At 32.4% G+C, this 23,763-nt stretch overlaps 6 protein-coding genes across 7 annotated transcripts; 3 read left to right on the top strand and 3 right to left on the bottom strand.

Moving 5' to 3' along the window:
• Positions 1-6: 6 nt before the first annotated feature.
• On the bottom strand, positions 7-3,865 carry LOC105833533 (serine/threonine-protein kinase greatwall). Its single transcript, XM_012675339.3, has 3 exons — positions 3,209-3,865; positions 571-2,545; positions 7-191 (listed from the first exon to the last, which is right to left on the bottom strand). The coding sequence occupies exons 1-3, from the start codon at positions 3,401-3,403 to the stop codon at positions 145-147; spliced, it is 2,217 nt and encodes a 738-aa protein (XP_012530793.2). The 5' UTR covers positions 3,404-3,865; the 3' UTR covers positions 7-144.
• A 225-nt stretch (positions 3,866-4,090) lies between these two features.
• Positions 4,091-5,921, top strand: LOC114255354. Its single transcript, XM_036292684.1, has 4 exons — positions 4,091-4,201; positions 4,313-4,570; positions 4,669-4,886; positions 4,968-5,921. The coding sequence occupies exons 2-3, from the start codon at positions 4,442-4,444 to the stop codon at positions 4,855-4,857; spliced, it is 318 nt and encodes a 105-aa protein (XP_036148577.1). The 5' UTR covers positions 4,091-4,201; positions 4,313-4,441; the 3' UTR covers positions 4,858-4,886; positions 4,968-5,921.
• A 1,866-nt stretch (positions 5,922-7,787) lies between these two features.
• Positions 7,788-11,520, top strand: LOC105840353 (serine/threonine-protein kinase VRK1-like). Of its 2 annotated transcripts, none has more exons than XM_028193718.2 (8): positions 7,788-8,223; positions 9,080-9,141; positions 9,217-9,286; positions 9,356-9,549; positions 9,630-9,843; positions 9,955-10,643; positions 10,768-10,875; positions 10,979-11,520. In XM_028193718.2, the coding sequence occupies exons 1-8, from the start codon at positions 8,067-8,069 to the stop codon at positions 11,099-11,101; spliced, it is 1,617 nt and encodes a 538-aa protein (XP_028049519.2). In that variant the 5' UTR covers positions 7,788-8,066; the 3' UTR covers positions 11,102-11,520. The 2 variants fall into 2 exon arrangements, with proteins under 2 accessions (XP_028049519.2, XP_012542721.3); XM_012687267.3 differs by having other exon boundaries at positions 8,166-8,294.
• LOC105840342 (nuclear export mediator factor NEMF homolog) lies at positions 11,430-16,098 on the bottom strand. The gene is made up of 10 exons (XM_012687251.3): positions 15,909-16,098; positions 15,446-15,617; positions 15,154-15,356; positions 13,994-15,072; positions 13,732-13,912; positions 13,240-13,541; positions 12,945-13,113; positions 12,561-12,879; positions 12,206-12,468; positions 11,430-12,147 (listed from the first exon to the last, which is right to left on the bottom strand). The coding sequence occupies exons 1-10, from the start codon at positions 15,962-15,964 to the stop codon at positions 11,949-11,951; spliced, it is 2,943 nt and encodes a 980-aa protein (XP_012542705.2). The 5' UTR covers positions 15,965-16,098; the 3' UTR covers positions 11,430-11,948.
• Positions 16,099-16,510: 412 nt separating this feature from the next.
• LOC105840335 (serine/threonine-protein kinase VRK1) lies at positions 16,511-20,440 on the top strand. Its single transcript, XM_012687242.3, has 9 exons — positions 16,511-16,839; positions 16,925-17,399; positions 18,182-18,243; positions 18,319-18,388; positions 18,523-18,722; positions 18,804-19,017; positions 19,129-19,682; positions 19,804-19,899; positions 20,023-20,440. Exons 2-9 carry the CDS (start codon positions 17,258-17,260, stop codon positions 20,080-20,082), a joined length of 1,398 nt encoding a protein of 465 aa, XP_012542696.2. The 5' UTR covers positions 16,511-16,839; positions 16,925-17,257; the 3' UTR covers positions 20,083-20,440.
• Positions 20,441-20,765: 325 nt separating this feature from the next.
• LOC105840363 (40S ribosomal protein S16) lies at positions 20,766-21,848 on the bottom strand. Its single transcript, XM_012687278.2, has 5 exons — positions 21,749-21,848; positions 21,619-21,663; positions 21,406-21,537; positions 21,042-21,156; positions 20,766-20,970 (listed from the first exon to the last, which is right to left on the bottom strand). Exons 1-5 carry the CDS (start codon positions 21,755-21,757, stop codon positions 20,825-20,827), a joined length of 447 nt encoding a protein of 148 aa, XP_012542732.1. The 5' UTR covers positions 21,758-21,848; the 3' UTR covers positions 20,766-20,824.
• Positions 21,849-23,763: the final 1,915 nt, after the last annotated feature.

The following is a 23,763-nucleotide window of genomic DNA, read 5'->3' as shown; positions in this document are numbered from 1 at the left end:
CAATGATTACAAGTAGTAACAAAATACTTTGTATTTTATATTGCTATACATATACACAAGTATATAAAAAATAGTTATATATAGTAACGATTTCGACATTATAGGCTTCTGTTTCTGTCACGTCTGCATGCAATACGCGGAAGACTATGTATCGCAATTACTTACATTCAATTGTTGCATAGTATTTCGTGCTAAAAAGAAGAAAAAATATTCTGTTAGTCGCGAATATGATCATGATGTGTAATATTTAAAGAATAATATCGCGTATAAATATAGTATTAAAAATAATTGACATACACTTTTTTCAATAAAAAACTAAGAGGTTTTAGAATATTCAAAATTTTATTAGGCAATAATCTTTATATTAAATGCTTTATGGCAATGCTTCCACACATTTTCTAGCAACTTTATATTAAAATTAAAATAAGATAAAATTATTTAGATCTCTCCAATTTTTTAAATATTTTGATAATAAAAGCTTATGTTTTACGGCATTTGAAATTCTAATCTCTATATTACATGGTACTGTTCCTAAAACGACGACGATATTGTAACACCAGAGCAACGTACCCTGAAAATAGCACGTATCATATTTATCGTCCGGCTGCGGGATGAAAGGGGGTATTGCTTTCGATGGCTCATCCCAGGGAAAGTCGTGGAAGAGAGACATGGCGCGCACTTCCTTTGCTGTGGGCCGAGAAGCTTGATCTAAAGTGAGTAGCGCGTCGATGGCATCGGTCGCCGCCGACGACAGAGCCTCCTCATCCTCAGGCCACGGAACATCGCGCGCAAGAATGTTCGCGAACACTGCTTGCGGCGTTTCGTCATTGAATGGAGGCAAGCCCGTGCAAAACTCATACAGACAAACACCTAGTGCCCACCAATCAACGGCCGGTCCATGACCCTGTTTAAGCAATAATTCCGGGGCGAGGTAATCAGGCGTGCCGAGTATGCGATCATCCGATCTGTTGGCTCCTGTCTGACCACCCCTTCTTACGGATTTTGGCGTTCTATAAGGCGTGTAACAATTGCCCGAAGTCGCGGGGGTCTTGATAGGCGAAATACCCTGGGGTGACCGATGGCCCTCGGACGCGTTGTCCGAATCCATGTGCGGATCATGAGCGGCATGTGAAGCGGATGGTGGTAGGCGAAATCTCGTCTTGATTAAAGTCCTCGCGTCATCTTCCTCCTGATATTTCTGCTGCTCATTGCGATCTCTTTGCCTGGCGGAAGATACTGGCGTGCTGAAAGCTACTCTACCTGTAGATCCAGCATTCTGATTGGTGTCCTGATTCGGTGTCCTGTTCCCATCGTTTTCCGCTGAACCAGCAATGATATCCGCTGCTTTGGTGGCAGCAACGTTGATCGTCGGACTCGTATAAGGAAATATAGAGTCACGGTTGTTTCTCTTGGGTGTCTTCTCGACGTCCAGGCCTATCGCGTCGATCTCGCAGGTTAACCCCGTCGATGCATCCGCGCCGGCCCGCTTTCTTTTCTTTGATCCTCGAATTACGAAGGAATTTGTGCAAGTGCTAACTGGACTAGTATGTACAAGAGACCGATGTTGCGACTGTTCGGCCTCGAGCGTAGACTCGTCCTTTTCTTCCTCCCCTTCCTCATTTATATTTTGATCGATACGATTATTTGATTGCGTAGAAAATGCCTCGCAAGTGTGATAGCTGCTAGAGCTTTCCAGACCATTTTCACGCTTTTCAAAGGTGGTCTCGTCCTCTTCTGTAATTTGTTCCTCATGATTTTGCTCGAAACGCAAATCTTCAGCCGACTGAAAAGGTGTGACGCCAGATATTCGAGAATAATCTCCGGATGCGATAGAGGATATAACAGAATTCGGTGACATGTGCTCTATAGATTTACGATTGCAGTTCCTCTGCAGCGCGGAGAGTAAGTTCATGGCCGGCGTACTCCTGTCACTGAAATTGGATTCGTTAGTAGATTTCTGACCAGAACCAAAGGATAGATGAGACGTCAACGAGAGCAACTGGCCAGGTGTCCTGGTACAAAGACTGGGAGTCATAGGATTCACTAGATCTGATATTTCAAGATCCCTATGCAAGGACGATATTTTACTGAGTCCAAAGTCTGTGAGCTTGACATGTCCTTCGCGTGAGAGAAGCATGTTGTCTGGTTTGAGATCTCTGTGCACGATACCATGCGAGTGAAGATATTCGAGTGCCAAGCAGACTTCTGCCGTGTAAAATGCTGCCATAGACTCCTCCATGAAACCGCAAACGCTGAGTAGACTCTTGAGATCGCCACCTACCATGTACTCCATGACTAGATACACGCTGCTGATAGACTGCAGCGAATAAAAGAGATGCACGCAATACGGACTATGGGTCAGAGCTAATGCGTTGCGCTCAATTACCACTTGTGACGCCATATTCTTATTTATCATCTCGTTTTTCTTCATTACTTTAATTGCATATACCTGCTCGGGATTGGATTTCTTGTACCCTAAAAATACTTTACCAAACGCTCCTCTGCTTATTGGTTTTACTATCTTAAAATCCTGTATGTCTGGTACCTAAAAAAAGAATATTAAATATATTAATTACAGCATGTTTCTTTATAAAATTAGTTAAGTTACATTATAATATAAAGTATACATACTGTATTTATACATACTATACAATTGTCTTACCTTATTTTATCATCCTTAATCAGCAGTACAAACATATACATGTTAATTAAGCAACTTAACATTTATTTATTTGATTTCTTAAAAACATTATTTAACTATATGATTTCTTTAAATTTAATTTAAATCATATAATTAAAAAGAACCAGCAAAAGATTATATTTGAAAAAAAGACAATAGATCATGTCAATAGACAATAGATCATTTAGAGAGTTAATGTACATAATAGTTTAGTATATCCAGATTTAAATGCAATAAAAACAGTCATAAAAATTAAGAAAATTGATGCTTTCAGGCATCAAAAAACATCAAAGGCAATTTTATGCCAAAACATTTTTGTTCACTTTTAAAAATTGCATACATTGTTATGTATAAATTACGTGTTATATAAGACATCAGGCATTAGCATCAGCTTTCATTACATGTTATAAAAACATTAGGAATGAGCATTAGCTTTCAATGCAAAATCTAAAGTTTTGTATAGGGCCTTTCCGAGAGTCGCCTAGCTAAGGGAATCCGTGCCTTTCAGGAATAGAAAGAGGAGCTTACCTTTGTGGTGGGATTAACAATCTTGGAAATGGTATTAAAAATGGAATTGTTGATGCATCTCTCGGACTGCTGCGGCGTACACTCCCCGTGATGTTCCACGTCATTGTTGCTGTAAATCGCGTCAACGTTCGGCTCGTTAGCGCAATTGTTTTCCCCTGATTGCGATTTCGGCGAGTCGAGCACGGTTTCTTCCATTTAAAGGGAAAAGTAGAAAAGGGGAAACTTAAAAAATGATAGAGGTAACTTAACAAACCGGTGGGGCACGCGCGCGCGCGCGCAATTCCCTGCGCAATTCTTAACGATCTACTCGCTCGCCCCGTATTGTCTTATAAGAATCGCTTTTGTACCGTGAAACACCGTGATACCCGTGATCATGATTCCCTTTCGCGTTATCGCGTTGATATCGAACCTTCTCAAGAGCCGGCTGACATATTCCGGATGATTCCGGAATGCCGGTCCGTCTTCGTCCTCACCCGGACGCGCGCACACGCAGCCAACTTCGAGCAACGATCCGTCATGGTAGGCAACGTGATCTCACGTTCTCCGAAAAACGGGAATTATCTTGATGAGAAGAATTTCAGAATTTGCGCGATTTTTTTTTACATTCGTCGAAACATCGCAGTATTATTTACGCGAAAATACAGTAAGAATTTCGTAAAAAAATAGAAGGGATTATCGAGCGTCTAGATACTTCAGCGCTTGTCGATTGGCTGCACCTTGCACCTATGAGAGCGCGGTTATGGCGCCGTTTTAGGTGTTTTCATCCATCAGCGCCTCTATGTGCACAAAATGTGCACATTAAACTACGTAGTCAAATATCTACGAATCCCGTAGGTAATGTGCATGACAACTTTTTGAGTCTCTTCTATGCTATGTTTATTTGGTTCTGTTTCATGCTATACCTGTAAATTTTACAATTATGTGGAAGTGGAAATAGAAAATAAACCTTATAGTGATCCAAGTTTTTTAGGTTTAACAAACGAAGAGACGCAGGTATTTCCAGAGATTCTTGTATAAATGATACAGTAAATTAATTTACATATATTTTAAATGTTGACAATACTATTGTAATGGTAACATTTGTTCTAAATGGCTGTTAAATAGATAAGTACAGATCACAGAGTAAGGCCTATAATAGTTCCAAAAGATCTTAGCCATTTGCCATGGTGTGCTGGCTATGCAGAGTGTATAAACACTGGGAAAAGCACATGGAATGAGGATCAAGCTTTGGCAATGCGTGGAGATTTAAAATTGTCGGACATTAATGTTACACTGCCTTATGTCAGGTTTTCAATGTTTGATAGACATGCAGGGTACCAAGTGGCTCTTACAGTGAGATTACATCTATATAGAATAATCCTAGTATGTATTATTTTTGAAAAATTATTACCAGAGATAATTTTTAATGTGTATGATATATATTAATTTATATTAATAAACTGCATTTGTAAAAAAAACAGGAAAGGTTACTGGCCATACCAGGCAATATGCTGTTGAATGAAGATGAGCATGAACTGATAAAGGGCAGAGATCTAGTTACAGGCGCTATAAAATTAGCGTATAGACAAATGGATCAAATGATGGAGATGCAGGCTCAAAATGGTGATGGTGGTTGTACGGCTATTACAATTTTGTTTCTTAATAGATGACTTTATGCAGCAGGTGCTGGTGATACGAGGTGACTGTTATAATTTATACTGATCGTACATTATTGATGAATTAAATATTTATTTAATCATTCCTATATTCCTATGATTAGGGTTGTATTAGTTTTGGGGGAGGAACAACGGGCTCTTACTGGTGGCTTTGGACATATGATTATATGAAGTTTCCATCCTGAATTAGCGTGAATTATCTCTTGAAATCTTTTAAAGAACTTAATGACTGCCTTATATACACATAAATATGTTAACTACAAAACGCTATGTTCTTATTTTATTTAAGTAAACATTCCACTGTGACATTTTATGTATAACTTGAAATATCTGTAACATTCCAAATATTTGATACGTGATCGTATATAAATCATATAGATATAAGCATTAATTTCTAGATGGTTACTACATACAGAGATTTAATACTGGTAATATGAAATTAACCAGTGATTAATTATTTATTTTGAGTATTAAAAGCACTAACAATGTTCTTAATATTCAAAATAAGTAATTGAAATTTCCATAAGAGAATATGTAATTACAGACTGTATGTACACAAGGTAATATCAAAAAATATCAATATTTTTATATTGCTTTTGAGGCAAGCATATGTTACCATTTACTATTTTGAACGTATATATTGTAACGTTCAATATCTTTATAGAAATTATTTTTATGTTAATTCTGTGACTACAAACGTATGCATGTATGTATGTTTAATTAAGATTGAGAACATTACATTAAAAGTGAACAAAATCTTAAGGATATAATTAAAAATGTGTTTGCACACATTTTTTGATTTATGCCTTCTATATCTATATTTCTCTCATTCATTACGAATGATGGAAAATGTTTTGCACATTATGTAGTCAAAGAAATAGCTGGTGAAATTGTAAGTATATATGAATCAAGTAATCAATGTATGTGTAAAAAATTGTACATAAAGAGAAAAAGTATTGCTTTCTTTTTCGTAATAATCATGATAATAATTAGACTTTACGACATGATTCTATATTATATTAATTCTATATTATATTAATAAATATACAAACACATCATATGTATGTGTATTTTTACTTTTACTCTGGTAATCCTGAAAGATATTTCTTGCACTGTGCAAACTATAATTACGATGATATACGTAAGTAATTCTGAATATCTTTCTCTCTGTAAATATCATTGAAGATTTTAAGTCTCGGGCAATTTTTCGATTTTGAAATATTGAGTAAATATTATATAGTAAACAGAAAGGATTAGCTTTCCTTTTTAAAAAGTGATTGGCATTGATGGTCAAAAGATATCGTTTTTCCTCAGTCCTGTTTTGTGCAACGATAAACGAAAATCGAAGTTCTTCAAATTCACACAGCGTTTCCGGAAAAGTTAACCATTTCCCGTTTTTATAAGAGAATATGGGAATCATTTTCGCACGCATATAAATCAGAATTTGTACTCACCGAAACTGGATCGGCTTCGAATCACGTTGTGTCGATTGCGATCGATGAAACGGCATTGCTTGCTGCGAAGAACCGTGGCAACTGATACGTTTTGCTGATCGTTCGTCATTTTAATCGACACTTCTCACGAAAATTCGCACTTGCTACACACACACACATACTTTATTCGGCACTCCCGATATTACGGATAATATCACACACGAGTAAAACGTAAACCGCGCGCGAGAATTTTACTTGGCGCGACCGTTATATTTGAGAAAATACGTGAGAGTACGGCTCGTGAGAATACATGCGATCTCATGTCTCGCGACGGCACTCTCGACAGTCTCAACATCGTAGTTGGGCACAATTCGAATTCTGAATACGCGAGACACACGCGAAACACGCACGGAGTCAACGAAACGTTCGACTACGTCTGACCAGCGCTGGAGCACGAAGAAACATGGCTGCCGGCACGGCAGCGGCGGACGTGACCGTTGGTAGGTACACTCGGCGGTACTCGGCGCTAGTCGGCGCGACTCGGCAAGTCGGCCGCCGAGTCGCGCCGACTAGCGCCGAGTACCGCCGAGTGTACCTACCAACGGTCACGTCCGCCGCTGCCGTGCCGGCAGCCATGTTTCTTCGTGCTCCAGCGCTGGTCAGACGTAGTCGAACGTTTCGTTGACTCCGTGCGTGTTTCGCGTGTGTCTCGCGTATTCAGAATTCGAACTGTGCCCAACTACGATGTTGAGACTGTCGAGAGTGTCGTTGCGAGCCATGTGAGATGGTACGTAACAAAGGTCGTATTCATGTGTAAAGCGCGGCATCGTGCGTTTGTCTTCGGTTTCGAGTGAAGTGTTCGCGTGCGCGTTTTGCTCGAAAGGGATACGTTCAGTAGAATATCGCGAGTGCCAATTAAGTGAAGTGCTACTAATCGTCGGGCGAACATACGAAATAGAAAATTCTCGAAACGAAAATTTGTCTCCGTTCGTTGTACTCTCACGTATTTTCTCAAATATAACGGTCGCGCCAAGTGAAATTCTCGCGTGCGGTACGTTCTACTCGTGTGTGTGATATATTATCCGCAATATCGGGAGTGCCGAATAAAGTATCGGGCGATCGTTATTAATGTGCGGTTCGAGAATAGCAGGATGATGTCAGCAGAAAGCGGCATCCATGGAGCGACTCGGTATTCCGGAAAAGGAATGTAGCAGTAGCAGCAGCAGCATCAGCAGCAGGAGCAGCGACAGCAATCGGTGAGTGAATTTTTATCAAATCAATTAATTAAATTTATATTATGTATATGTGGTATTGTACATTTATAGAACGCGATTATGCACATTTGCATAAAACATTTAAAATATTAATGCATATAATTATAAAATTTACGGTATAGTATGAAACAGAATCAAATAAACGTGGACATAGCATAGAAGAGACCCAAAAAGTCATGCACATTACCTATGGGATTCATAGATATTTGACTACATAGTTCAATGTGCACATTTTGTGCACATAGAGGCGCTGATGGATGAAAACACCTAACGCTACGAGGCATTTAAATTCGCCGTTTTCAGGCGGTTGCCTGTCGTCACATGGCATAACGGTGGCGGTCTCTTTCCAGGAAGAGTGTTGGCGCGTAACATTACAATTGTTTTTCGCACTCGTTATACTCGGCTGTTCCTGATCCTGACGACGATTCTATCACGTGACGCGTCGAGTTCACCGCAAATCTTGATTTCTTTAGAGGTCTACATTTTCGACGACGCGATGGCAGCGAAACCGCCGAAAAGAGCACCAAAAAAGAAAGGAGGTTATCAAATGCCCGAGCCGATACGGGCAGGAGAGATTCTCAGAGACATATCGAAGGGCGAATGGATCCTCGGCGAGTCAATTGGCGTCGGCGGTTTTGGGGAGGTTTATTCGGGTATATGAAATTCTATGTCGCATTATATTATGATTACATTGGGTCATATTCAGAAGAAATGTTACAAAAATGTTAGTGTGCTTTTTTACTTTTATTGTTCATTAGACTAGACATAAGATAATTCATTAGACATGACAAAAGATCACACTAACATCTTGATATAAGCAAGTTTTGAATACGGACTGTTGCGCCTATATCTTGTAAACAATGGCAAAGTGTTCGAAAATGTAACATAGTAATGTGAGAAAAAGTAACATAAATATCAATGTTTTTTTCAACACAAGTTTTATACGTATAGTTATATCTGTCAAATCTGGTCTACAATAGATGCAATAAACCTATCCTTTTGTTCTAAACTTTTTTTTTTCAACAAAAGATTTCAGTCAAAATTTTTAATATTTCTGTAATCTTGAAGCAAGCTGATCAAATCTATACTGTAAGATTAAAACTTAAAACAAATTGATGTTAAAGTTTAGAATTTAAAGTAAAAGGCTGAAGACGACACTTATTGTATTGGGTCTAAAAAATAGGTACTTTTTTATTTTATAATTGTTGTATAATTTTTGAGTTGCACTAGTTTAATAGTTATTAAATATTTTTTAAATATTTTAAACTATTAAAGAATTATTAAATTCAAAAATTAAAAATTAAAACTAGCAATACCATCATAATGTAGTTGTCTTATGATAAGGATAGTTTAATTAAAGGTTATCATTTATTTGTATATATGTTACTGGATTAATATACAGTTTATAACAGCATGTTTCAACCAGCTTGCCTCATCTGCTCCTTATGCTGTGTTTTTTATATTTTAATTATTAATCTGTATAATCGATTAATTATTGATTTATTACAGCTGCACCGTATACTGGAAAAGTTCCCAAAGACAACAAAGATTATCCTAATGTCATAAAAATTGTAAATATTACTTCTTTTTATTCTTGTTATTTTTTTTCAACTTTTATTTCAATTTTTAAACATTTTCTTTTTTAGGAACCACATGGAAATGGCCCATTATTTGTAGAAATGCATTTTTACATGAGAAACTGTAAATCTGATGAAAGTAAGTTTGAAATAGAATTTATGTTTTAAATGTTTCATTACCTCTTTAATATGTTTCTGCATTTTTTAGTTGCTACATGGCAGAAAAAGAAGAAACTTACTACACTCGGAATTCCTAGATATATTGCTTCTGGTAGTCATGAATATAAAAATACAAAATATCGATTTTTAGTAATAGATCGATATGGACAAAATTTATGGAAAATATTTGAGGAAAACAGACAGTTTCCAGAACACATTGTATATAAATTAACTTTACAAATAGTAAGATAGTTTAATTAAATTCGTAAAAAAATAATGGTTGCTTTGATCAAAGATAATTAATATGTTATTTTAAATTTTAGATAGATATATTGGAATACATTCATCATAAAAACTATGTACACGCTGATATTAAAGGAGAAAATTTGTTATTAGACTGGAAATCTTATGATCAAGTCTATTTAGTCGATTTTGGTTTAGCTTCTCGCATTACATCCAGCACTGAATTAAAAGTTGACCCAAAGAAGGCGCACAATGGCACTTTACAATACACGAGTAGAGATGCTCACATGGGAGGTAAAAATCAGATTTTTAATAGAAATTAGTAATTCTGATACTTGATGCAATCTATTAATTTTGCATGTAAAAAATAATGTTTATGTTTTAAATATACTTTTTGTTTTTTAGTACCAACACGTCGTGGTGATATTGAAGTTTTGAGTTATAATATGATTATGTGGTTATGTGGTTCTTTACCGTGGGAAAAGTTACTTGATCCATCTACCGTTCAGAAAGAAAAAGAAAAAGCTTTCAATAATATAGATAATTTTCTGAATAAGTGTTTTCAAGGATCTGCTCCACAGGCTGTCCACAAATTCATGGTTTTATTAGCCAGTATGAAATTTAATGAGATACCATCTTACGACAAATTGAAGGAAACTTTAATAACTGGTTTAAAGAACTTGGGTCATAAACCAGATGGAAAATTAAAATTAAACAGCATTGTATCAACTAAACAAATCATTCCTAAAGATACTCCGAAAAAAATAAAGAAACCGCAAGAAATGAAGAAGATAAATGGAGTGAGAAAGAGTCCCCGAAAGAAAGATGTAGATGTTCCGAGTTCTATAAAAGACTCAAGAAAAAGTACCGTAGGTATTGTAATTGACAAGAAGCGTGGTAATCTAAAGGATATTCAAAAAGCATTAAATGAAATGGATTCTGATGATGAATATGATATTCAAATTCTTAAAAAAGCAAAAAAAACAGACTCTACTGAAAGAGTAAGTACAACAGTGAAGAATACAATTCCATCACATAGAAAAAAAGCTTCAGTCGATTCAGTCGTAGATACTGAAGATAATTCTGATATAGAGGTAATTATAGAGTAACCTATCTGAAAAAGGAGTGTCTATGTATACAAATCTTTTTTCAAGTTTAATTTAAACTGTTTCAAAATTATTTTTGTTATTGATATTAAATTTATTTCTACCATTCCAGCCGTTACGAAAACGTTTAAATAAAACGCGACAAAAAAAGCTAATCACAAGCAAAGTAAAACGAAAGATCAAATCTTTAGACGATTCAGAAACTACTTCTGAAACTGAGGTAATAAAATTTAGATATTTAACTTGTATTTTTCTTTAATTTTGTATAAATAATTAGATAAATATTTAAATAATATATAAATAGAAAAGTCATATATTTTTAGATTGTATCAAAAGGAACAAAGTCAAGACCAGCTGGGAGAAATAAAGTAACCACAAGTAGGTTACAGTCCAATAAAGTAATATCCAAGAATGAAAGTCTGTCAGACGAAGATATATTCGACTAGAAATAGTTTCATAAAGAAAATTATAGTAAAGTACAATTATTGTGGTATTTGTACTACAAAACATTATATAACTTGCATTTATACATTACACGCTTTTGTACATGGCCTCTAATGCATTTGATACTAATAATCACTAATACAATATCATTTACAACATGTTGAGCATGACAATAATGACGATAGTGACGACATTTCAGATTTTGTATATATGTGAATAGTTTCCAAAAGTAAAAAAATTCGAAACAACATTGTTATAAGTAGTTATAAAAACTATTTCTGGTACTTTTTACGTTATACTTCATATTTTTTAATAAAATAAAATGTTGAATGCACATTGTTGAACCATGTTTATTTTTGTATGTGCCGAAATACAGAGCACTTAAAATACCGTGATAATAAATAATAAAATGTTTCATTGTATAACAGGCTCTTTAATTTCGTAGATTATAATAGCATCATAGAAAAAACAGTTTAGGGGGTTTCAATTTAATTTATTGAACACATAAGATATCAAACATTTTTCTGCATGTTTCCAGGCAATAAAGTTTTAAAATATAATTGAATGATTATAAAATTAAACTGCCTTAAAAAGATTGTGCATATTTACATATTATACATATCCACTGACTATATCCAAATGGGTCTTTGGATTTGAACGTTTATGATAATTATTACTAATTGTAAATATTTTATTTTAAAAATATATTTTTGTCAATTAATATTTATATGCAAGTACGTAATTAAAAGAAAATGCACAAGTTTCTAAACAAGTAGATTTCACACATTGCAAGTAAATAAAGTACCAGCAATTATTTGAATTGAAAAAGAAAAAAACATTTTCAGACAATTATTTTTTTAATTTTTGAATTTGAGGGGCGCTTATTTTCACTTTTCCAGGTATATTCCTAGCTATTGTCTCATCTTTAATTGCTTTTAATAGGTCTTTTTCACGTGAAGAAATTTCTTTGTCTCGGAGAAATACAGCTATAGCTGTTTTGGCAGCTTTGCCTCTTTTTCCAATACCAGGTGTCAATTTTACCTTGAACCTAAAATAAATATTGAAATTTATAAATGTTTTATTAAGAGTTTTATTCAACTACTTACTTGTAATTTTGTAATGTATTATAAGGTGCCACCACAGGAACAGCAAATAATAATTCATCTTCTGAAAAAGGTTTTCCTGTTAATTGATCGAGCATATCGACTTCAGGAATTGGACCCGTGTCTTCGTCATCAACATTATCCATCATGTGCGTGGATTGTGGTGGAATGTTTGGTTTTGGATTTGTTTTTTTCTTTCCTTGTTTTGGACCTGATGAATCTTTAGCTCTATTTTTTCTTTTGTCTTCCTTGGCTGCACCTGCCGACTGAATAAATGCAGGTGTTAGAGAAAAAAAATAAGTTTAGAGAGCAAATACTCAAACAGTATAAAAAATCAAAAGGTAGAAAAAAGCAAAACCTGTAAAACAAGCATCGAAAGTCTTCTATCTTCCTCATCCTGATCCTTATACTTTTCTTTCATTTTCTTTAATTTCCCCTTTTGTCCTCGTTTTAATACTGGTTGATCTCCTTTTTTGTTATCACTTTCATTATCATTTTTTTCGATTTTTTCTGTTTCCGGTTCTTTTGAATTTTTAATTTTTTGTTTTGTTTTTGTATGTTTCTCTTTTGATGTATTTATTATAACAGGCTTATCATCTCCTAAGTAAATTACATTTTCTTTCGTGTCCTCTTGGAATTGTATTAAGGGCTGATTATTATCAACATGTAGTTTTACCCTGTTTGATGCAAAATTATATGTATCATTCAATTTCAGTTATAATAAAAAGTTACATTAACTTACGTTGGGCCTGAAAGATCAATTTTAATTTGTGTATCAGGAAATTGATATTTTGTGTCTTCTTCGTCTTCTTCATGAACATCTTTCTTAGCACTATCATTATGAAATTCTGATTTCTCTGGATCCTCCTCCTGAATTGGATTTAATGTGCTTTTGTTCTCTAGATTTTCATCTAATATTAAAAATTACGAATTTGAAAATTATATCAATATATTAATAATTAAAAAGTAATTTAAAAAATATTTAAAAATAATTAAATGATATATTGAATTATTACATGATTCATTATATCATTTACCTTCATCTGAATCGCCTTCCAATTCTATTTCCTTATCATCTTCAATTATCGAATCTGCTTTTTCACTTTCCTCATCTATTGTTTTCACTCTCCTCTCATCCTTATGTCGTTCTATAGAACTGTCCTCCAGACGAAACATGATGCCTAATCCCATAATTAATTGACTTTGTGTCAGATAGTTTTTTTTCCCACGTATCATGAAGGATCCAGTAGTAAGATATTCTCCAGTAGGTGCACTCTTGGATACTTGATCATGATGCACCCACCATGCACTAGCTATTACTTTCGAATCCCACGCTATGCTATAAACACAATATCAACATGATTATATATAATAATGATTATATGTACCATGATTATTTATAATATATATTTATAATATTATCATTATATAATAATATAATGATAATACTTCGAAACAATATGTATATATAAATGTATAAATTTGATAGTTCTGCTATAATAAAAATGAAAATTGACATAACTGTGTACCTGTATGCAACAGCCATTGTACCTGCTTCTGCTAATGATTTTGGCGGTACAGGATTGCCACTGGGATTTTTTATTACGACAGAACTAGCACCAGTTAAATCGGCATGGACATACAAATCTCCAGCCTTTAAATATCTTTTCACTATCAACTCGTTTTGTTGTTGATCTCTACCTCCAATCACTATATATTTATACACATTAAAATTAAAAATTAAAAAATTAATAATTAAAAAAAAAAACAATTACTAAAAGAGAAATATACCTAAATAATTTTCGGATGTAATAAACCAATAAAATTTTTCAAACCAGTATGTCTTCCTTAATTTATTAATAGTATGTATGGTTTGCACTTCTTTCAACGTTTGCTTTGTTTTCTTTTCCGCCGACTTCAAAGCTTTCCCCTGCGATTCTATCGTCTTTTGCTGCTTCTTCGCGGCTGACTTTTTTTGACTGTAATATTTCTTGGCGTTACTGAATGCTGTATGGGCTAAATCTATGTCAATAATCATTGGTTTAAGCTCGGATTCCTCATCGCTATCTTCGTAAGGATCGTGCAACAGTAGAGCGATATGATTTGTTTCTAATTTTAATTGTTTTATAGCAGAAGCGACTGAGTCACCCCTGGCTTGAGCTTCCTTTAACAAAACTTGAATATCCGGCCAAGACATCTGATTTGCCAAGGCGCTTTGTATGGCTAGTATAGCATTATCCACTAGAGCCTGATTCCTTGAGATCAATTCTGCTTTTTGTTTATCTAATTCCTGTGTCTTTTCTAATGTAATCAATCTCTGATTGTGATCTTTTCTTACTCTCTCTAATTTTTGCAAAGCCTCTCTTTCCTGCTGTAATGCCTTCAAGTCTATCTTTTGTCCTTCCATCATAGAGAAATATTCATCTACTGCGGCATCAAAAGAATCAAATTCTTTGTATGGCTGATTATTGTATTGTTCAAACAAGAAAGGATGAAATTCGATATTAGCAAATATAAAATCTTCCTTGCCATCCTGAGTCACTTTCGTTTCTTTTTTCTGTAGAATGTATCCTTTTGATACATTTTTCTTTGCAAGATTTATCATGTTATTCGCATTGTCGAGCGCTAGAGTTAATTTTGACATATCTTCAATGACATTGAAATCTTTTCCAATTTTGCAACCAAGATTGAATCCTGCTTTGAGCAGAACATGATCAATCACAGCCGAACCAAATTCTAATAGAGGATTTAACACTTTTTTAAGACTATCTCCCTCCTTAGCTTTCTGAATATGCTCACGGATAACATCTATAGGTGGCATAGTTGTGGAATGAGCTCTGTCTAATGGATATTTTTCTCTTACTGCAAATCTAAATATTATATGATTTTATCAGTATTTTACATATAATGACATATGTGTTTCATGTTGTAGACACATTTCGTACATTTACCTAATCTTATCTCCTTCTGTGTGAGGCCTTAACACATTTAAAATTACCATTTCATAATCAGTAAGGATTATATTACCACGATCGTACACCTCTAAAATTATATGGTAAGCAGCTTCACCGGTTCCAAATTGTAATTTTATTATTCGATCCGTACCGACTTGCATTAGACTCTCTAATCTCTTGTTCTTAAGATGTTTACGCATCTGTGAAATTATATGTATTCCAAAGTATATGTTCCACATATTTATTGTTTCTAGCAGAACTATTTTAGAACTTATTATTTAGCAAATACCTTCATGGAGAAACCAGAAGGGGCAATATTCTTTGGCCACTCAAAATTTGTGGTATGAATTCTGTTACCAGATTCCAGCAAAAGTACACATTTTTCTTCGCTACGTTGAAAACGTATGAGATATGTACGGTGGTCTATGTCATATATTTGATTAACACGCATGCCAATGAGTCTAAAAATTTTCAGATAAATATAATACAGTTTATACAACAATTTGGGAAACCTATGTGTTAACCTATTACATTATTGTATACTACTGTATAATTTATATCAGCGTATGTTTAGCAATAAAAACTAACTGCAACTGATTTCAGTATATTGAAATAAAATAAAATTATGGTTGTGTATTCTTTGTGGAAATGGATTGTATATTTGAAACTGGATGTATATTATATTTTGAGAAATGGTACATTTTGATCATAACCTTAAAACATTATCAAAATCAATTTTCTTTTTCTCTCACCTTTGTAGTTCAGTTACTGAACATACAAGATCGTAAGTGTTAAACCGTGTCTTCATTTTGAAATAGATTCTCCTTGAAAACTTTAGCCAAACGGTGATAGTTTGACACGCTCTGACAGTTTAACCTATCTTGCTGGCTCTCACAATATGACTCTACTTGGCAAGAGAATACTCATGTGAAATGAACAAAAATAAGTTACGTCAATACGTAAATAAAATATAGATAATGAACATTAATCAGAAATTTTTTACGAAATGTATCTAATCTACATAAATTGTGTTCTTATCTGTTAAATTTTAATCAAAACTTGTTTCTTTTCTCTCTATAAAATGGATATACAAATTTAAGTACAGGAATACAAATTTAAAAAGAAATAATTGTTGTTTTTTAAAAAATAATAAATATTAAAAAACTGAATGCCTAAAGATTACTTCATGTGTCATGTAAAAAACCTCTTTGAAGAAAAGAATTGTGAAAGCTTGATAAATTTTTTAAATAAATATACATAAAATACATATAAAACAAAGGAAAAATATAGAAAAAACAAATATATTTACAATTATGTGAAGTGGGCAAAAAAGAACAGCATATACATATTTTTTAAATGTATTAATTGTTTTGTAATCAATATAAATATAAATAAAATTAAAATTTTGCGTATATTAATAATATTATAGAAATTATCACATATATTGATCGTCGTTAAATTTACATTTATACTTTTTGATATCAATTATAATGAGGACTTGATCACCGTCATTTATCTTCGCTCCGATATCAATTCTGGTGAACTTTTCCTGTAACACAAAGGAAAAGCATATCTCGCTTAATTGCGCTCAAAAGAAATTGAGATATTTTTAGAATCTAAGTACTGCCAGTCATAAACTATCATGTTCGGAATAAGCGGATATTACAGCACGAATAATTAAGAGTAAATAAATTATTAACATAATAATTTGCATCGTTCCAATGATTTTCCGATTAGCTTCAAGAGTCATCCGTTCCGTGTATTTCAGGGAATATTGCCTAACAATATTGTTTATGTGAAGGATATACTTATGACTGGCTTCTAATAACACACGATAGTGATATTGCGAATGCGATACCGCGATGTTGACAAAAGACGCGCGGGTTTCTCGAAGAAGTTGATGTTTACAGAAGAGGAACCACTCAGCACGACGCTGAGCGCGTACGCCCCTCTTCTTCAGTCCTATCCTTCGAAGAAGTCGCGTTTTCCATTTGGAATTACTGCGTTCTCGAGCATAGGCACGTAATTTTTTCTCGAAGAGAACTTATTACGTGACGCGTCCAGTTCATTGCAATTGTTTCTTTGAAGATTCGACGACGTAATGGCAACGAAAGCAAAAAAAGCGCCAAAGAAAGTGGGTTATCAAATACCCGCTGGAAAGATTTTCAAGGAGCATTTGACGAAGAATACATGGATCCTTGGCAAATCAGTCAGCGTCGGCGATTTCGTGGAGATTTATTCCGGTATGCGAAGTGAATTCTATTACACTGCTATTGCATTACATATTATAATTACGACTACATATTATGTTGCAAAGTACTTGGAAACGTAAGTTTCCAGTTATGCAGTAACATAAAGTAAAAATAAACAAGTAAATAGTGTATTTTTCCACAAGTTTTATATGCAGTCTTATTTCTGTAAATATAAGGCACGATCAAGTTATAAATATTTTGTAACTCCTTTGATTGATAAATTAAATTTGATTAATCAGTAAAATTTTTTAAATTTTACCGATTAATTAAATTTAATTTATCTGATTGGTGACTCAAATGTTTCAAAATATTTGTAGCATCGAATTGACAGCACCTCTAATCTCTAGAATAGAAATTACAGTTAAAGTACTGAAAACTGTTATTGTTTGGTTGAAAAAAAAGAAAAACATGGTTTATAACATACAACAAAAAGCTAAAGACTCACTACATTTTTTGTAATTTGGATCTAAAAAATATGTTAACCTCTAGATTTTATCTTATGTTAAGTTGTATTGTCTTTTATAAAATATAAATTTTATTTAAAAACATTACTTATTTTAAATTTTAAATAATAAAGATAAATACTATGTATAAACTATTAAAAATAAAAAACAATCAAGTGAACAGGTTGAAATGCTTTTATAAATTACATATTAATGTCAGAATCATAAAAAAACTAAATTTTTTACATTTTAATATCATCGTGTTGACTTTTATTTTTAAATACTTTAATTACTATATACTGTAATTAATTGATTATTTATTGATTACAGCCACACCATGTTTTGGAACAATTCCCATGGATTATAAAGATTATCCTAATGTTATAAAAATTGTAAATATTATATTTTCTTTTTTGCTTGTTTTTTTCTTAACTTATAAGTTTTAACGTTTTTAAAACTTATTTTAGGAACCACATGGACATGGTCAGTTATTTGCAGAAATAACTTTTCATATGTGGAACTGTAAGTCATGTGAAAGTAAGTTTAAACTAAAATTTATTTTTAATATTTTTTATTACTAATTCTATATTTTTTTACAACAGATAGCGTATATCGAATTTTATGACAAAATTTTTGAAAAATAAACATGTTATAATATCTTATAATTTCAGTTGATAACTGGCAGAAAAAAAGGAAACTTACTGCGCTCGGAATCCCTAGATATATTGGTTCTGGAATTATTGAGCATGAAAATACAAGATATCGTTTTTTAATAATGGATCGATACAGAGAAAATTTGTGGAAAATATTTGTGGAGAATTATAATAGACATTTTCCAGAATACATCGTGTATAAACTAGCTTTACAAATAGTAAGATAATTACAATAAAATTACTTGCAATAAATAATGGTTGTTTTGATGAAAGATAACTGATATTATTTTAAATTTTAGATAGATATATTGGAATACATTCATTACAAAAATTATGTACATGCTGATATTAAAGGAGAAAATTTGTTATTGGATTGGAATTCTTATGATCAAGTCTACTTAGTCAATTTTGGTTTAGCTTCTCGCTCTACATCAAGCACTGAATTAAAAGTTGACCCAAAGAAAGCACACAATGGCACTTTACAATACATGAGCAGAGACGCTCATATGGGAGGTAAAAATCAGAATTTTCAATGGAAATTAGTAATTCTAATACTTAGCGCAATTTTCTTTGAATGTAAATATAAATAATCTCTATATTTTACATGTATTCTTTGTTTTTTAGTACCAACACGTCGTGGTGATATTGAAAGTTTGTGTTATAATATGATTATGTGGTTATGCGGTTTTTTACCATGGGAAAAGTTACTTGAGCCAGCTATCGTTCAAAAAGAAAAGCAAAAGGCTTTCAGTAATATGAACAGTTTCCTGGATAAGTGTTTTCATGGATCTACTCCACAAGCTCTCTACAAATTCATGAATATATTAACTAGTATGAAATTTAATACGAGACCATCCTATGAAAAATTGAAGGAAACTTTAATAATTGGTTTAAAGAACCTGGGTCATAAACCAGATGGAAAATTAAAGTTAAATATCATTGATATGTCTACTCAAAAAATAGCTTCTGTAAAAAACATAAGAAAAAGGACCAGAGGTATTGAAAACAAACATTGTGATACAAACGATATTGAAAAAGCATTAGATGATATGGATCTGAATTGTGAATATGATATTCAAATTAATAAAAAAATGGAAAAAAAATTTATGAAAGAAACAAATAATGGAGCTTTAATCAATTCAATCAAATGTGATTCTGAAGATGATTCTGATATAGAGGTAATTGTAGAATAATCCTGCCTTGAAAAGGAAGTGATGTCTATACACAAAGCATTTGATTTAAATTTAATACAATTTCAGATTTATTTTTGTTATTAAAATATTAATTTTTCTATTTTAGCCCCTATCAGAAAGTTCAAATAAAATTAACCAGAAAAAGCTAGTCACAAATAAAATAAAATTAAAAATCAAATCTTTGAATGATGGAGAAGTTGAGGTAATAAAATTTATATATTTGACTTATATTTTTCTTCAATTTAATAAGATTAGATAAATATGTAAATAATATATAAATAGAAATGAGTATTTAAAATACTTTTAACAATATTATTTTTGTCAGATTGTATCAGAAGGAACAAAATTAAGACTTGTTGTGAATATGAATCATCATAATAAATAAAGAGGGAGCTACATTTGAGAAAGTTATTTGTAATACTTACATCGTATATAAATTGTGCATGTCAATATACTTAAAAATTCTTAGAGTTATGTGAAATAATTTATGTGTATAATTTGGTGAAATTTGTGTTGTTTTGGTTGTATCTATTTAATTTATAACGTATTTTATTTGCTTTAATATTTTATTTAAAACCTTTTCTTGACATTTGATAATTAATAATTTGTTTTTTTAAAAAAGGTTAATCTGTTATATTATAATATTGTATAATTTATAACAACTGTACTACATATAGCAATGAGAATTAGTTGATTTATTTAAGTATCAAAATAAAATTATGATTATATTTTTTGAAAACTGATTGGATTTTGAGAGCATTTTTTATCATAACCTGAACATGTTATTAAAATGTTTTTTTTTCCTCACCCATGTCAGTTACCAAACAGGAGTTTATAAGTGTTAATCTTCATTTTGAGATAGATTTTACTTTCTTTTAAAAATTTATTTTTTTTTTTAATTAAAAAGCGGGATAAAAAAACATTGAATTTTATAAACATCTACAATGATCATTCCATGTTAATTAAAAAATATTTAAAAAAAGAAAAGCTCTTTAGTTAGTAGAACACTCCTATGTAAAACAAGAGAAATATATTTAATATTAAAATGGGCAAAGGATACAATGCATATAGATTTTATACATAGTTTTTTTATTCAGTAATATGAATAAGATGTAAACCTTGTATAATTAACGATAAGATTTCTGGTATCGTGCTCTGGCACCTGGACCACCAAATTTCTTTGGCTCGCACCTCCTTGGGTCAGCAACAAGGAGAGTACGATCGTATTGGATTAGAATATCCTTTACTTCCTTCTTGCTGGCTTCGTCAACATCTGAAATGACAATTATATTATTACAAATTATCTACTAAAATCTTCAACAGTCTGTCATAAATTACACTTACATTTTTGATAATAAGCAACAAGAGCTTTAGAAATAGCTTGTCGAATTGCATAGATCTGTGCCACGTGACCACCACCACTCACCCTCACTCTAATATCAACTCCAGAGAACTTTTCCTGAAACACAACAGAAACATTTAATCTAAAACTGTATCTTGATCGTGCTCGTGAGAACTCGAAGGAGAGATCATTTTCAGAATCCATTCCTAATCATAAACCATCATGTTCGGAATAAATAGACATCATGATATGAGCCACAGATACACAAATTCGTGTAACAATTTACACTGCATCGTCCCACTGTCTTTTCCAATCGATTTCAAGATCAATCTCACTATTAGTTTTCTATCTTATCAAGTTACTCACTTTCCCTAGCAGTAGAATAGGCTCCTGCAATTTGTACTGCAACACACGGGGTTCCACCAGCTCCAGCGGCCGACCGTTGACGCGGAGATTTCCACGGCCGCGTTTGCAGTATGCAACTGCGGTCGCGCTTTTCTGTAACGAGAAAATTCACATCAGATACGCTGTGCGTCCACGCCACGCGCGAACTTAACCTCTCAACAATCTTCAGTTTACCTTGCGTCCGAAGACCTGCACGGAGTGAATCGGTTCCTTTTGTTTCTGGAAAAAAAAATTACAATTAGTTCAGTACTCGGTTCCATTTATGTCAACGTAATCTTGATCGCGAGAACGCTACGAAACTCACCTTCTGCATCTTGATAACCAAGAAACACGGTCTGAAAAGAACAGGAAAGAACGGAAAGGAAGTCGCTGGTGGCGCATAAGCGGCATGCACTTCAGTGTTGCCAACTCCTAAAAAAAATAATCTGCTAAATTCGATGTAAAATACCGCTAGATATATATATATATATATAGATCGTAATGATATATTATATATAATAGAGTGCATTTGAAAAGAACGCTATTTATAGTGCTATCAGCATCAATTTGTTCTTCTATTAATATTGATTACTTCTTTATTTATTGAAACAATAATATTCTAAATATATTAATATAATATATATATGTATTTACGTATTAATTTTTAATAATAGTTAACATAATGCTGCATTACTACCAATTAAAAAATATGAATAAAATGTAAACCTTGTATAATTAACGATAAGATTTCTGGTATCGTGCTCTGGCACCTGAACCACCAAATTTCTTTGGCTTGCACCTCCTTGGGTCAGCAAAGAGAGTACGATCGTATTGGATTAGAATATACTTTACTTCCTTCTTGCTGGCTTCGTCAACATGAACTCGGTATTTCATAATTATGGTAGCATTTAAGACCATATCTGAAAACAATTATTATAATAAAATATATTTGTTTTATAATAATAATTGTTAACTCTATAATTTATACACAGAAAAAAGTAAATGATCCATTTATTCATATACCTTGTATATGAATAAAATAATTTAGAAAATTTGTCTATAATAATTGACTGAGCGTAAGCATGAACCAATCCTTAAATAAAATTTTTTACTGGACTAATAAAACTAATAAGTATTTTATTACAGTACTCTAATAAATATTTGTGTAAAAGTTTTTACATCCACTTATTCATTTAAAAATTATTTATCTAAAACAGTAAAATAGGACATTTTATTGCTTAAGCTATTGGAAATCAAATTTTTTATTGTTTTCTTCTTTATATATTTATTCACTTTATTTTAGAAAATTTGAATATTTACAACCAAAAATAACAATAAGCAAACAATTAGCAAGCAAGACTATTTTATTGTTAAAAGTTCCAGAGTAAAGCTTCTGGAATGCACATATTTAATGGATGCCTTTCAATATATGCGAATAAAATTAAAATTATCGTAATATATTGTATTTGTTCCTTGATTCTTTTCTTGAACAGTAACTAATCTTACAAAGGTACATGGATTTATATTGTTTAATTTTAATCTGTATATATTTATTTACAAAAAAATACTTAAAATAGATGTTTTAATAATAAGATGCTATAATTAACACATAAAATATCTGTTATAAATTATTACAAATTGTAAATAACCTGTAGAGAAAGATAGCAGTAAATACTCTAGTTTGTGCATTCAGTCAGTAACGCAAGACAAAGTATACAGCTGAAAGTGTAGAAGTGGTATATCCTGATAATCAAACCTATTATCCAAAATTAAAATATCGAATGGAAGAAATCAGTTTCAATACAGCGATTAATTACATTGGCATTGAGTACGCGATTGCACCTTTTCTATCATGCATATAGAATAATGATTACGAGATGATAGTTGCTGATACCAACTAACAATGGACCGAGAAATCTCAATCGCATTTGCAACTTACGGTTGCAAAGTGACAACATTTAACAGATGAAAATAACAGAGTGAGAAGTCGCTTTCTTCATCTGACGGTATCTCTTGATAACATAGTCGATTAGTTTGTTTAATCGCTGATTTTGACAAGCAAGAATTACTACGTGGTTCGTTACCACAAATCACTTGAAAGAGGAGAAAGAAAAATAGAATACTCAGTATTATAGGCCATATTAGTCTTCTTCTTCGTTTTAATTGAAAAAAATGTGACGATTTTGTGCTGAAAAAAAAATTATGTTAACAATCTTATGTAATTTAATAAGATAATAAAAAAGAAATTAAACAAAAAATTAATTACCTTAATCTTCTCTCAGAATATTTTCATTATCAAAAATTTTGGAAGAAACTGCCTCCATCTCTTCCTTTCTTTCC

The sequence above is a fragment of the Monomorium pharaonis genome, chromosome 10, assembly GCF_013373865.1.
Source record: "Monomorium pharaonis isolate MP-MQ-018 chromosome 10, ASM1337386v2, whole genome shotgun sequence".
Lineage (NCBI taxonomy): Eukaryota > Metazoa > Arthropoda > Insecta > Hymenoptera > Formicidae > Monomorium > Monomorium pharaonis.
The sequence above is the reverse complement of the archived record's forward strand: the minus strand, read 5'-3'. Positions and strand labels throughout refer to the sequence as shown.

Excerpts from the sequence above, each read along its gene's own strand:
- LOC105833533 (XM_012675339.3), bottom strand. The coding sequence starts at position 3,403 with ATGGAAGAAACCGTGCTCGACTCGCCGAAATCGCAATCAGGGGAAAAC. Across the intron at positions 2,546-3,208 it reads TTGTTAATCCCACCACAAAG|GTACCAGACATACAGGATTT; the intron begins GTAAGCTCCTCT and ends TTCTTTTTTTAG. Across the intron at positions 192-570 it reads TGATACGTGCTATTTTCAGG|CACGAAATACTATGCAACAA; the intron begins GTACGTTGCTCT and ends TCTTCTTTTTAG.
- LOC114255354 (XM_036292684.1), top strand. The coding sequence starts at position 4,442 with ATGCGTGGAGATTTAAAATTGTCGGACATTAATGTTACACTGCCTTAT. Across the intron at positions 4,571-4,668 it reads ATCTATATAGAATAATCCTA|GAAAGGTTACTGGCCATACC; the intron begins GTATGTATTATT and ends TAAAAAAAACAG.
- LOC105840353 (XM_028193718.2), top strand. The coding sequence starts at position 8,067 with ATGGCAGCGAAACCGCCGAAAAGAGCACCAAAAAAGAAAGGAGGTTAT. Across the intron at positions 9,287-9,355 it reads AAACTGTAAATCTGATGAAA|TTGCTACATGGCAGAAAAAG; the intron begins GTAAGTTTGAAA and ends TGCATTTTTTAG. Across the intron at positions 9,844-9,954 it reads TAGAGATGCTCACATGGGAG|TACCAACACGTCGTGGTGAT; the intron begins GTAAAAATCAGA and ends TTTGTTTTTTAG.
- LOC105840342 (XM_012687251.3), bottom strand. The coding sequence starts at position 15,964 with ATGAAGACACGGTTTAACACTTACGATCTTGTATGTTCAGTAACTGAA. Across the intron at positions 15,357-15,445 it reads CTTCTGGTTTCTCCATGAAG|ATGCGTAAACATCTTAAGAA; the intron begins GTATTTGCTAAA and ends ATAATTTCACAG. Across the intron at positions 12,469-12,560 it reads TTTCGATGCTTGTTTTACAG|TCGGCAGGTGCAGCCAAGGA; the intron begins GTTTTGCTTTTT and ends GCATTTATTCAG.
- LOC105840335 (XM_012687242.3), top strand. The coding sequence starts at position 17,258 with ATGGCAACGAAAGCAAAAAAAGCGCCAAAGAAAGTGGGTTATCAAATA. Across the intron at positions 18,389-18,522 it reads GAACTGTAAGTCATGTGAAA|TTGATAACTGGCAGAAAAAA; the intron begins GTAAGTTTAAAC and ends TTATAATTTCAG. Across the intron at positions 19,900-20,022 it reads TGAATGATGGAGAAGTTGAG|ATTGTATCAGAAGGAACAAA; the intron begins GTAATAAAATTT and ends TATTTTTGTCAG.
- LOC105840363 (XM_012687278.2), bottom strand. Across the intron at positions 21,538-21,618 it reads TGCAGGTCTTCGGACGCAAG|AAAAGCGCGACCGCAGTTGC; the intron begins GTAAACTGAAGA and ends TTCTCGTTACAG. Across the intron at positions 20,971-21,041 it reads TGTTGCTTATTATCAAAAAT|ATGTTGACGAAGCCAGCAAG; the intron begins GTAAGTGTAATT and ends TTGTCATTTCAG.